At 40.3% G+C, this 14,077-nt stretch overlaps 2 protein-coding genes across 5 annotated transcripts in view; one reads left to right on the top strand and one right to left on the bottom strand.

Annotated features, from left to right (window-relative positions):
- SHQ1 (SHQ1, H/ACA ribonucleoprotein assembly factor) overlaps positions 1 to 7,689 on the bottom strand; it is a 54,840-nt gene extending 47,151 nt beyond the window's left edge. For 3 of the 4 annotated variants that reach the window (XR_009743812.1, XM_061455722.1, XM_061455723.1), the window contains exons 1-6: positions 7,624 to 7,689; positions 5,985 to 6,157; positions 4,638 to 4,702; positions 3,650 to 3,772; positions 2,704 to 2,855; positions 1,142 to 1,254 (exon numbers count right to left, since the gene is read on the bottom strand). Coding sequence is in view for 3 of the 4 variants with exons in the window: in XM_061455722.1 (XP_061311706.1) it covers positions 1,142 to 1,254; positions 2,704 to 2,855; positions 3,650 to 3,772; positions 4,638 to 4,702; positions 5,985 to 6,130 (599 nt within the window). In the remaining variant the exon portion in view is untranslated. The remainder of the gene's footprint in view (positions 1 to 1,141; positions 1,255 to 2,703; positions 2,856 to 3,649; positions 3,773 to 4,637; positions 4,703 to 5,984; positions 6,158 to 7,623) is intronic. The other variant, XM_061455721.1, reaches the window with a different exon arrangement.
- A 2,337-nt stretch (positions 7,690 to 10,026) lies between these two features.
- Positions 10,027 to 14,077, top strand: part of PPP4R2 (protein phosphatase 4 regulatory subunit 2) — a 67,154-nt gene continuing 63,103 nt past the window's right edge. Inside the window, exon 1 of the mRNA XM_061455720.1 lies at positions 10,027 to 10,045. The gene's annotated coding sequence lies outside the window, so the exon portion shown is untranslated. The remainder of the gene's footprint in view (positions 10,046 to 14,077) is intronic.

Genomic DNA, 14,077 nt, shown 5'->3' with positions numbered 1-14,077 from the left:
GGGTATGCAGCTCAAGGGCAAAGATACAGTAGGGATGGACTTCTAGGGAAACAAGGGCCTGCCTAGTACAGCAAGGTGGAAAAAGAAGAGTTGTACATTAATTCTGGAAGACAGATTTACCTCCACCTCAGCAAAAAGCCACTGTGGTAAAAGTCTCAATATAGTAATTCTGGGAGGACTTATACCAAGTGATTCAAGTTCTAAGCCTCCTCTTATTTTAGCTTTTTCTTCACAACAAGCAATTGTATAAATATTGAGAACTAAAAAAAAAATGCAGGAAAATTCATAATACCTTCCTAATCATCACACAAAACCTGTCCAGTCTACTGAACAGACACAATCTGCTTTACTCTCACACTGACAGTTTTTTGTTGCCTTCCTTCAGCATCTTTATGAAGTAACTTAAAGAGATCAGCAAGCGTGCATTTTCCTGAAAGGCAACAAAACATTTGTTTGCCAGTTTCTCCCTGATCTGTCCTCAGGATACACAAGAAAACATTTTTTGTTGAAGAAGGACTGGTATCATCTGAAGCAACCAAAACACAGCTGTTAAACTGAATGTTTGCAGCTCATTTACCAAGCCAGAACACAGGGTCTAAAATGGAAACTCACTGTCAGTTGTGTCACATTATAGGTTAGGAACTACTTCAGTTCTAAGTGAAATGTTCTTCCAAGTGATGGCTCAAGAAGGCTTTTCTATGTGCTACAGAAACACACGGGAAAAATACCAAGCTTGCAAAGATAACTTCTGAAGAAACTCAAAGTGCGTTAAGCCTCCCTCTCACCAACAAAACACAAGTACTAATTCTCCCTACCAGGGACTATGCTCTTTTCCCACCAAATCAATCTTGCAGGAGTCACAGTATATTAATAGAGCTCATGGCTTCACTTTAGTTTACTTATCTGGAAGTCTCTGAACCCAACTTGACCTGAAATACTCAAATTTGAAAGGCATGAAGAATCACTTCCACCTTCATGTTCACAGGATGAAGCAGAAAGAAACACGAAGTCTTGGTTTGGAACTTTTCCTCATTCTGCTGTAAAGCTATAATTTTTTAATCTTAATCATTTTTGAAAAGAAAAAGTGAATATTTCAATTGAGGTACTTCTACTTGACTAGGTGAAGTAAATCAATACTCACAGGTAATGATCAGGCTCAAACTTGGCAGCCTCAGCTGCCAGACGTTTCCTCCTACGCTCATCTACAGGAGTTTGATCTGGATCCTTAATGTCAATAACGTCACTGAGTTCATCCTGAAAATGCAACAAAAATTATAGGACCAGGCCACATGTATCACATACAAGGTTTATTCAGTAAGAGTTTAGGAAGAATGCTTATCAGCATTACTACACTGAAATCCCTAGATGCTCTTCAATCTCCCTTTCACATCTTCCAAATTCATGCTCCTTTGTGCAAATAAAACGTCAAATTTCCAAAGAAATTCAATTACTTGAAGCTCCTTAGAATTCAGGATATTATGAAGTCTATTCAGGCTGTTTTATCATAAGGCAGCGGGTTACTCTGCATTATGATCAAATCTGCAATGTTTAACAAAAGCACACAACCACAGACATGGTAAAACTCATAGATACTGTTTTTGTGACTTTTGAGATTACTCTCAGAGTCTGAAGTGGCCATACATTAATTAATGGGCAACTGCAGTAACATTTAGGCATCATTAAGTAGTGGCACATTAAAGCTGATAGAAAATGTACTTCTTCACAAATTTCATTGTAATAAACTAGTGTACACATCCTAATAGCATGTAAATACATTCTCCATAAACAGCAATCCTTCTGCTCCAAACTCTGATAATTCTACAATTCATGCAGTAAGGAGAGTTACATAATTAAACTGCTCTAAGGAATTACAACTTAAATTGCTTAACACATAAAAGCAAAGTACCTGCATTTCAAAGCTCCTATCTTAACAATTAATCTGCAAAAGCAAATTGCAATGCATCAGCATAACCCTCATAAATCCCACAGATATCAGGTGAACAGACAGCCTGAAGAGTGCACACTTCAAAAGTTACTGTCTGGTAAGAAGAGTCTAACATAAAAATGAGAAAATCACCACGAATTTCACAATGATAAAAAATTTTACTGCAATAACCACACAGATTAGCCAGCTTTCATTTGGTTGTTGGTTTTGATTTCTCTTTAAGTTAAAAAATAATTAAAATTCATGGCATCTGAAATACACTGTACATTAATGTTAAAAGAGTTTGAAGTCAGAACAGAAGACAGTACCAAATATAATGCAAAAGTGTTAAAGCAGACTGTTAACAGCCTGCAGACTGTTTGCAGCTTGTCAGAACTCTTCACCTGGCACGTGGCCTACTTCATAGAGGCCTTTTCCCATGCCTTCACAGGCCAGCTGAGCCATGCTGGTGACGGCAGCACACTTCCAGAGCCTGATTTTACTAAGGGCCCTATTCAGCCCTTCAGTGCTGAAATTACTGCAGAGACAGATCAGCCTCTTGACTCTGCTATACAATTTACTCAATCTTGACCACCCCCTACTTCCACAGGAACAAGGATTTGTCTGTACTACAGCATGCAAAAGCAGAGTATTCTCAGTAACAGAATAGGATAATGGAAAGCAGTTACTTAATGATTCCCTTCTGTCCACAGAACAAGCCTGGAAGACTGCCCAATACCCGGTACTTTTATGATAGGAAAAGGCAAAAATGCATCTACCTGCAGCCGCTGGAACACCCCTGACCGCAAGTTCCCAAAGCCATAACAGTACTGTAGTGGTAGACTGCTTTCTGCACTGTCTTTGTGAGGGGTCTGCTCTATTTCCCAGTCAAATTCTTCTTCCTCCTCCTCAGACAACTCAGCAGAGGCAGCTATATGTATTGCATAGTCAGAGAAGGAAAATCATCACACAGAAAATACCTATGTTTTACTAGAAAGTCAAACACTGGTAATACAATAAGCCTTCTTCATCTTACTGCACCTCCTAAGAAATCTTATACAACAATGGGTCACACAGACAGATGCTAATATCAATAATCCATAGGTTCTGCTTCAAATTCTCCAACTTTCAAAAATGAAAACCAGGAACACTAAAGTTTTTAACTATATGCCTTCAAAGACTGAAATAATTGCTGCCTTGATTTCAGCAAGATCAAAACTTGATGCTGAGACAACACTAACCAGAAGCAAAGCCATGTTATCAATAATTGAAGAAAAGCGTAAGAAAATTAACCACAAATAAACATTTTTTTCTCAAATCATAGAATCATAGAATCATTTTTGTCTTAAATACTGATGTTAAAGTCGTCCACTAGAACCTGAATTAGCCTCTACCATTTGAGCTACAGGTCCAGTTGTGCTAGTGTGTAGAAAGCAGAAAACTCAACTGTGTGTGGTGGATACAGCCACTAGAGGGGTACAACGATCTACAGAGGATCAGCATACACTAAGCACATTTTGGAAAAATGTAAATATAACTAATAAGACACGTGTATCACATGCAATACTTTTGTTTCTATATTTACCCATACTTTCAGATCCATTCACAGCCTTCTTGTACCTTGGACAAGACACTAACAAATACTGTAGTTTTCTACATGTATCGCTATGTAGTTCTATAACTATTTCATTATGTACATGTATAAATAGGATTGTTTCGTCATACCTATCTCTTCTACTAAAGGTTTTGCTGATCTTGATTTCTTTGGTGCTAAAAGAGATGTCAGCATGTCCAGTCCCTCAAAATACTGGCCAGGAATCTCCTTAGGTAACTGAATTGTAAAAGCTCCTTAAAAGAAAGTCAGAATATAGTTACTGCATGAATATATCCAAAACAAACAAAAATGTGCATTTTCTTCTAATGAAAGACTCATAGAAACCAGGACATACGCATTTTATTATGCATCAATTTCTGTGCATGTTTTTAACCTGAGTTCACAAGTTTCACAAAACCCAAGTATTTTAATGATAGAATATGAGACAGAATATTTAACAAGTTGTGGTCTTTTGACTCACTTTTATATAAACCAAACCAACAAAATACAAGCTTCATTTTATTTTTAATCCTTCCACCATCAATCAAGCAATCAACAGATCATAGGAAACTATATTCAGCAATTCATTGTCTTAGTCAAGCATGTAATAAAGACTTCACAAGCAGCAAACTATAAGTTTTATTGGTAGGTTTCACCAATTTTCACCTAATTCCAGAAGTTGTGTGTTTTATTCCAAAAATACCTTCCACCTTGAAGTGTGGAGAAAGGCTAGTGCCTTCTCTCTCAAAACATAGCCAAGGGACTGCCTCAGGATTATCTCATTTCTACTCAGCATTACCCGACTTCTTTGCAGATTTACTAACAATCTTAGTACAGCAATATGCCTGTCCCCACCAGGGCTTGAAGAGGATGTGTACACAATTATTTCATTAGTAAGACAGTTCTGGACACATCCTTTGAGCTTAAGGATGGCCTGAGTACACACAAGAAAGTATGAAAAAAATCTTATTCAAGTTAAGTAACATAGGAGAAACTTTACCTTTATTTACATTGTTGTGTATTTCACTAGAGTACTATGTAATTCCAGTGCAACATATAAATTATTGGAGAGTTAGTAGCATTTTTATTGACATATATAGTAATAACATTAATGAATACCTTTGTCTGTATTATAAGATGCTTTTTCTCTGCCATCTTCTACAATTCTTCCAGGAAGTGTCAACCTACAAGCAAAAATGAGATGCCTCATTGACTGCCTCACTAAATCTACAACTTAATGTCTCAGCCTATAAAAACTTAAGGCATATTCCAAAAGTAGCATGAAGGACTTAGCTACATGACTCCTTTCAACAGTAATGGAGGTCACGCAGCTAAATCCCCATTTACTTCAAAATCCATTTCCCTAAATATTGGCACAAGAGATCAGCATCTGAGATGAGATTTGTGACTCCTGGCTCCCGGCCTGGGTGAGGTTACAACCACCACAGAGATGACACCCTTTGCATTTATATGCAGCACTTGGAAGATACTACAATTTAAAAACTATAAGCTAACCCACAGTGACAGGATATGAGAACTCTCAAGAGCTCCTGTTTTGCTTATTAAGAATAACTAAGTCACTCATTCTACCAGTCCACTAAAATCGCTTGTGGTCTACTAATGTTTAAAGCGGAAGCATGCCCAAGAATACAGGATACAGAAAATAAGAAAGGTTAATAGCTTGTCATGCCAAAGGTTCTCTTAACACTCTCACACCAAGACTGCCTCTTCTTCCTTTTCTACAGAATACTGGGGACTCTTCTATCTAAAGAAAAGATACAGCTGGAAGCTCACTTCCTACTGCCTCCACTCACATGGCTTTTCTCTTATGTTATTAAGAGTGCATCAAAATCCATTCTTCATCAAATATACCATGTCTCACTCTCAAAAGGCAAAATACACATTTGTTCTACACATCTTGCATCCAGAATTGTCTTCCCATTTGACAATCATAGAATTACAGAACAGTCTGGATTGGAAAGGACCTTAAGATCATCTAGTTCCAACCCCCTGCCATAGGCAGGGATGTCTCACACTAGACTATGTAGCCCAAGGCTTTGTCCAGCCTGGCCTTGAACACTGCCAGGGATGGAGTATTTATCACTTCTTTGGGCAACCTATTCCAGTGCCTCACTGCGCTTACAGTAAAGAACTTCTATTCTTTAATAATCATCATCATCATCTATTAATATTTAATCTATTAAGATACTATCTTTAATAATAACCTATTGCAAAATAAATTTAGAAGACTATTCCTTTAAACTCCCTTTAACGTAATTTAATGCCTAACAATGAAGTGCCCAGATCCATAAAAACAATCCTTTGCACAAAACGGGCTGTCTGTAGTTGACAGTGTAAAAGCTGCAGATGAGGAATGTTCTGAAGGGGCCAAAATGAAGTTCTTTCTCTACTGAATATATTTACTTAATAAAGTTCAATTTTTGTTTAAATCCTTCCATTACTTACCTAAGGAAGTACGGCTTAGCATAAAATTTGAAATCTTCCCCTTCAAAATACACATCAAACTCTGAAGCTCTGGCATAAGGCACTTTGATTACTATTGTAAGAAAGTCAGGATCCTGGGTCAGTTCAAAAGCTGGAGTTATCATCATGAATCCAGCAGGAAAAGCTGCGTGGCCCTATCAAAACAGAAAAACAAAGAAAGATTACTGTAGTTTCCAACTTACCAGAGCAAATGGTATCTCTTCAAAATTCTCTAAGAGGAACATTTACAGATTCTAACAAAAGTATCTTCCATGTGCTGAAGAAGAAAACACAACAGCAGCAACAAAACAAAAGTTACCAAGAATGTGAAGATACCACCTCTGTGCTTCATAAAAAAATAACTGAATGTAAAGGAATGCAAACATTTGGAGCACAGGAAAGCACCTATTATGCTCTGTTTAAAACCCACTAAAGTCAGTCCTGGAACTTGTCAGCTTTTTGTAGCTGTGGTTTATAACTATGTTTAAATCTTTACAGTTCATTAGTGAACTGATCACAAATCTCTATTAGAAAATATTGAAAAATGGTAATACTTCCAAAAAATTAGGCTGTATTTCATAATGCATACACCTATCAACCAGAACACAAGCAAAAGATTGAGTACACCCCAAACAGATTATATGGGCAGGTGCACTAATGATACTGCTATATTCAATGCATAATGGGATAGCACACACACAGTAATTCAAAGATGCTCCTTTGCAGCACATTCATGACACAACAGCTTAAACATAAGCCGCTGACACACTCAGGATGTCCAGCGTGAGCATGCTTACTATTTTGATCAGTTTGCAGGCGTTTCACAAATCTGAAGAAGCATCCTAAAAAACTCGCATGCCTTCCTGTCCTGGGTTCAGCAGTAGCAGTCATTTTGTCCCCTTCCTAGTAGCTGGTGCAGTGCTGCGGGTTTGACTTTCAGCCTGGGAACAGCGCTGATAACACTGATGTTTTTAGTTGCTGCTCAGTACTGTTTACTCCGATCAAGGACTTTCTGAATCTCGTGCTCTGCCAGGGAGGAGGGGAAGCCAGGAGGAAGCAGAGACAGGACACCTGACCCAAACTAGCCAAAGAGGTATTCCATATCACGGCATGCCCAGGATGTAGAACTGGGGGCAGTTACCCAGAAGGGTTAGATCACTGCTTGGGTCAGGCTGGGTATCAGTTGGCAGGTGGTGAGCGGCTGTATTCTCTTCCCTTGTTATTTCCCTTATTATTATTACTGGTGGTAGCAGCAGTGGTTTGTGTTATACCTTAGTTACTGGACTGCTCTTATCTCAGCCCATGGGAGTTACATTCTTTCGATTCTCCTCCCCATCCCTCTGGGAGTGGGGGGGAGGAAGGGCGAGGAGTGAGAAAGCGGCTGCGCGGCTGAGTTGCTGACGGGGCTTAAACCATGACATTTCCAAAGATTCAGTGGAAGAAAATATACCACAGTAGCAGTAATGGAATTAAATTCCATAGAGGATACCTGCCACCTCCTTCACCAAGTGTTTTTTAAGGACAGTTCATGATTAGCATCCATCAGAACCATACTTATGTATGTACATGGGCATGTGTATATATTTAGCATGAGAGAAGGGACTTACACAGTACCACTCACCTGATATACAGCTTGTCTAACCCTTCAATAGTTTCTAAATGCAAGGCAATTCCCCAGGTTTAGCTTAGATTTCAGCTGGGGGGAGAGAAGGGAAGAAGGGGACTTAAACAGAATCACACATCTTTGAAAACTGCAAATTTCCTTTTTCAGACAAAAATATTTTCTCAAAAAAATGCAAAATAAAACTATTATCTGGGAAAAAGCAAGTTGTCACTGACGTTCACAGTTATCTTTATTAAAGATATCCCCATTCGGACAACTTCATGAGAGCTAAATTAACAGATTAGACTTTTTTCCCCCTATGGGTAATCTACCTCACTTGACAAGGATGAAAAATAAATGAACTCCAGTTTCACCATATCACTTGATTCCAGGGCACTTGATTCCCACCCTTTCCAGGCTGAGAAGCTGCCATGTGTTTACTGAGTTGTAACTAGATAGGAGACACCTGGCCTGAAAAACACCTGATACACACTTCTGTGTACCTTCTTCTCTATGCAAACACCACGCACTGTCCAATGAGAAAGGACAGATAACAAAGCCCCATTTATACCCCTCAAGGATGATGTGCCAGCCCGCATGTTTATTTTCCAACAGCCGTTCCCACCTCCCAGCACTGCCACACCTTCGGCATCCCCTAACGACCTCAAACTAATCGGGAAGCTCCCGCACAAATCCCAGATATTTCACAGACCTCATTTTAGGAAACACGCAATACCACAACATTCGATCCCCAGCAGCACTTCCCACAACCGAAAATCAAGGTATCAAAAAACAATGGAGCTTCTCAACCTTTTACTGGAGAAAAGTAAGAGCAAGTAGAACTAAAAAAGTATTTCTATTGCAGCCAGGAGCTGACAGGAAAAGGGACAAACTGCTTTTCCCTCAGAGCACCACGGTAAGGCACAATGTGGCACCGCTCCCGGTCAAACGCCGGCTCCCCAGCCGCACCGGGGGTACACAAAGGGAACCCCGCCGGCCGTACCCCAAACGACCCCGGGTCGAGCGGAGAAGCCGCTCAAGCCAAGGTGACGCGGTGAGGGAAGGGATGAGCCGGGCTCGCCACCAGCAGACCCGCACCACGGCTGAGGGCCGCGAACCGCCGCCACCCGCCGAGTCCCTGAGAGTGGGGAAAGGCTCCGAGACCACCGCTGCCGGCGGGAACACGGCTCCACTCAAACCACGTCCCCGCCGTTACTCACCACGCCGGCGCCATTCCACTCCCTTCACCGCGCAGGCGCAAGGAGCACCGGCGGCGCGGGAGCCAGCTCGCTCCGCCCTGAGGGATGCCCCGGCCCGGCCTCCTCCTGTCTCACAAACCGCCCCTCTTGCTGCTGCCCGCCTGCGGAGGAGAGCGAAAACGGAAGGGACGGGAGAGGGTGGAACCGGCGAGTGGGCGGTCAATGGCATGGGGGCCGGCTGAGGGAGCGCCTCCCACACCTCGGGGTTGGCCGTACGTTGCGTTCCCTCCCTGTCTGCTGCTGGCCGGGGAGCCGCTGGCCAGGGTGACCCGTTTCTTCCCTTCTCTCTTCTGCTGGCTTTGTGTCTGAACAAAAGTGAGGGTTTGGTGGGCTTGTTCCTGCTTCAAGGGAAATCCAGTGATCTCAAGAGATAAAAGTAGTATTTGATCAGATCCTAATCCTCAACTCCCACCAAAATGCTATTCAGAGGATGGGGTGCTGCAGTCTGAAGATCGCTTCCATAGCCTCTGTGCTTCCCACACACACACACTTTGTGATAGCTGCAGTAGGCATCAGACACGGTCAAATACTGCTTAAACGTAACAGGCTGTGGAAAGTTGATGGTGTTATCTCACAGCTCAAAATATAAGAAATGCTTGTATATGTAAATAAAGGATCCAGTGAGAGCAAATGCGTCTGGAGAGGAGAGAATGAAGTTAGTAACTGAGTAAATACAAGTAGGTTTGGACCTAATATAATTTAAATTGATGTGGTAAGGATAAAATGATTTCAACAACCAAAATACATTGAAGTGGAGGGCTGCAGAAATAGAGGAAACAGAAGAGTGGCCCCAGGAGCACTGCTGGAATAGTAATTCTCGATTATGTAAGTCTCTTCTAAGACAGCAGATAAAAGCGAACAAGATTGACAATGTGAATAGAGGGTGATCCTGATGAATCAAAAGAAAAATGGCATTAAGAACAAGAACCTCAAAAAAATGCTAAAAGCAGTAAAGTTGGTTTACAAGCCATAATTTACTTATCTTTAAATACAGCACCTAATGTAGAATTAATCAGATTTTTTCTGACATTAGACCAAGAAAGTCTGGTTCCAGATAATTCTCTAAATTTTTAAATGCTACTGACTCTCTCCCTGCCCCCTTTGAAATGCATTCAAATGTTTTTCCTGAAGGGGAAAACCCATAATTATGTAACTTCTGCTAATGAAGTATGCTTGGGGGTTTTGGGTTGGTTTTGGGTTTTCTGAATAGACAATAAATCTTCCAGGGTAATAAAGACTGATTTGTCTTGCTGGAAATCCACTGCAAATGGCATCTTTTCATGAGAAAACATCTTTATTCTTGTACAGAACTGAATCAGGAGTTTAAATACTGCACAAAAAATAAGTGCTACAGAACTGATCCAGATCATTCCCCCCATTGATGTAAAATTGACAGATCATTTAATATTCTGCCTAAACGTTCCAGGGTGCCAGTTTTTTACAAGCAGAAATTGAAGATGCCTGGCTTATGGTTTTATATATATATTAAGAAGTTAAGGACATGTTATTTCAGACACTGGATTGGACTTGGACCAAGGCCTTACCCAAGTCTTCAGAAACTTTTGATGCATTTCCAGACAACTTCAGCACTAACTTTCTTTTTTTTTCACTTTTGGACCTTACCAATGTAATCTATAGTAAGAATATTGGGCAGGAAGCTGAATTATGAACCAGTAGGCACCATCTTCACTGGGTAAGTTCAAATATGAACGACAAGACTATGAAAAATAAGAAAGAAGTTTTATCGGAGTTTGTGCTTGTCTAACTGACCCTTTCCAAGACTGACTCAGAATTATTTGCTTTAGAGTCTAAGAACCCCAGGTGTTTTTGTCTGGTAATACTTACCTTGTAAAAGAAATATTTATATGCTGATTTTAATGAAGAAACTGGTGCATCAGCCATTCTGCTCTTCCATCCAAGTAAAGAATTAAAGAGTATCTCTAAAAACTTTGTATTGCTTTCTTCTGGAAAAAGCATACTGAGTTTTTTTTTGGCTCTGATGAAAAAGTTTTATTTAGAAATGTAAAAAAACCCACGTATTTTGATGCATCTTTCTGATGAAGAAGTGAATTTGGCTGCTGTATGTTTAATGGAGCACTGAAGAACGAATGTGCATTACCTACAATGTTCTGGCCAAGTAAGTAGTAAAACCTGCTGTCCCTTTGAAAAGTAGAAACATGAAGCTTTGCAATCTGCAAGCACAATTGACTCTGCATGGCTAACAATAACAAGTAAATCTGGCATAATCCCATGGATGTGATATATACTGTATTGTAGACATACAATGGACATGTACATAGAAATGGTAATCAGATACAAAATGTGCATTTAATTTAACAAGTAAAAAAATGTTTATTTACCCAGGAGGCAACTGGAAATAGAGTAGGTATATGTTTCAATATTAAATGTATTTCTCTGTGAAATACATTACAAAATACATTACGAAATACATTACTATTTCCATTCTCTGAATTAGCAGTGCTATAATTTTTATAAAGAACTAAAAATAGTTCTGTAATTGTCAGACTTATACTTTGCAAAAATTCAGTAAGTGAACAATGTAAATGGTAAATAAAGACTTTGCCTGAGATGGAACTAGATATCATTGCACACGAGTAGAATTCATATTATTCTTCCCTTTATTTTAAAAACAAGTGAAAAACAGGTATTTGTACATCTTTTATCTAAGTGACCCGAAACATCTCTGAATATAATGCATTTTCATCTGAGTGTCCTTTCTCCACAGATTCAATTTTCCAGTTTATAACACTTAACAGTTTCACTTACAGATGTGCCATGTTCATAATACCATGATATCATGATAGGTTTATTTTTGCTCTTTTTTTTTTTACAGTTTCCATTATCCAAAGATAATGAAGCTTCTTATTTGATTTTTCCAGAGGAGGGAAGGATCCTGAAACACAAAGTCCTTTTTCAAAGAAACATAACAACGTAGATGTTGATATGCTTAGGAGGCAGGATGGTGGCCTTGATAAATCCAGGTTGAAACCTGCAATAGTCTTTAGAAAAATACAGTTGTAATGGTGAGGGAGTCAAATATGCAGTGTGTTTCTTGGTGTTACATTTTGTGGTGTTACCTGCTAGACAAGTGCCTGTCTTGCTTTGAAGTAGGTGTAAGTAAAGTTTGCATCTGAGAGATCAAGTTATAATTTAGTTTCTTAGTGATTGAAGGACATAAACTGTAATACCAGTAACTGGTATTACATAAGAGGCCCTAATCAACCTCTGTGGGAGCCTGACCCACCACTGCTATGCCCCAGTGTTCTTGGGGCCTGTGGAGTAGTGCAGAGGCAGGCAGGCACACCAGGGATGTCGCATTTTTGTGGCAAATGCAGGGATTTGTGCTGAAGCAACTTCGAGGCTTTCAGACAGCTTCCCAGGGATCTGTTGTGGTTGTGGTCTCTTGTGTGTTAAGAGCCCTTGGAGTTGTTCACTCATACTCCAGGAACAGCATATAAATGCCTTTGCTTGATAGTCTAGGGTTTTAGTTCAGTTATATGACAATAAATTTCTTAGATTTATTTCTCCCTAGATGGTATGTGATATAATTTTCTTTACACTGCTTCTCTGTGGAGGGTGTATGTCTGTCACAGCCCCACTCTGGGGAACCTGGCTCTTTTAACTCTGTCATTCACTCTTACATTAAGTTGCTTGAATCCTTGGCTGCTGCAGAAAATAGACTCTCTTACACAACCCTAGAAATTGCAATAATAAATTACTAAGAAGGCTTCATTTGTAAGGTTTTATCAATATATATCTCATGTATTAAGGTTGCACATCATGGCCAGGCCATTGCTTCGCTGCCAGAATCAAACACTTTGAAGAGAGCTATGGATTCAGCAGCACGGATTTGAAGCTGTGCAATGTGATTCTTTTCAGTCCAGCAGTGAAATTGATCTAGCTTGAGCATGCACGCTGGTGGCATGGGAGATTTGGGATTTGCATAACTTCATTTGAAAGAAAATGGTGCAAATGGGCAGGGTGGTGGTATACTGCAGCATGTCACAGAAACAAGGGGAAAAGTCTCTGAAAATCCCTTAGAATCAGATTTCATAATGGTTACCGTGGTATTTTTATGCAGCAATTGCTGACACATCTCCTATCTATGAGAGAGATTTCATTGACAGTATGAAATCACACATTTGTGCAGGTTTAGGCTTTCAGGGGGTTTCTACTGGTACTCATTTTGAAGTATGAAGTCTGGTGGGGTTTCACTGTAGTATGTGCATTCTCAGAAAAGAGCATATGTTTATGCAGTGTGGTTTTTGTGTAGTTTCTCATTTAGTACTGCTATTTTCTCTTAGTGTGAAGTAATCTATATTTTTGCATCTGCTCAGATGCTGAGTTGGATGAAATTCTGGAACAGGAATCATTCATTGCATTTGCATTGATAATAAGGTAAAGGACATTTTGGGATACCCTGAGCGAAGGCGTGCTGTGGCAGCAGTACAGAACGGCTAGGCTGCACTTTCACTGCCAAAGGGGTGCCCTTTAAGTAGGAAAGGACCAACTCTCTGAAGATTTATCCTAAAAGTAAACCTTCTTTGCAAAGTCGGGCTGTGCAGCGGGAGATACAGTTATAGCCTGCTGGGCCCTTACCTCGGCAGGGTCCTGATCTGCAAGTTCAAGGTCTTTGCATAGTTACCTGTCTGAGGTGTAATGCTTCCCTCGGGTAGCTCTGTGGCTTCTGCAGTGGTCTTCACTGCACAGTTGTAGCACTGAGCAGTTATTTGAAACTAAAAGATCAAACGGCACTGCAGAGAGCACAGCTCGATGGAGGTTGTGCATATGATGGGAACTACTCTGGGCATCGCCCCTCAGCCCTTTTCCAGTGCAGTGCAGCAGCGTGTGATGACTGCACCGTGGAGCAGTCCCTGGAGCTGAAACCACCCAAAGTCGAGTTCATGTACTGTGAGGGACACATAAGGCTCCACGTTCCTGCTCCCCCCATTTCAAGGTTGGTGTCTCCATTCTTTGCACAGCTTATACTCCAAGAATACTGGTATTCTGTACATTTAAAGGTCATTAATCAGGTTCTGAACCTAAGAAGGATTTATTGTTGTTGAATTCACAGTGTTGCAGTCTCTGCTGACAGCAGACCGCCTCAGATCAGTCATACGAGGACAAGTTCAAAGCCACCCAAAAGTAAGTGAATTTTTATATTCCTGCACAGTTTTACATCTATTGCACTT

Source organism: Pezoporus flaviventris, unplaced genomic scaffold, assembly GCF_033815535.1.
Source record: "Pezoporus flaviventris isolate CSIRO_AGI_PZ_B2104156 unplaced genomic scaffold, CSIRO_AGI_Pfla_v1 ptg000021l, whole genome shotgun sequence".
Taxonomy (NCBI): domain Eukaryota; kingdom Metazoa; phylum Chordata; class Aves; order Psittaciformes; family Psittacidae; genus Pezoporus; species Pezoporus flaviventris.
Note: the sequence above shows the minus strand (reverse complement) of the source record. Positions and strands in the feature narration are given on the sequence as shown.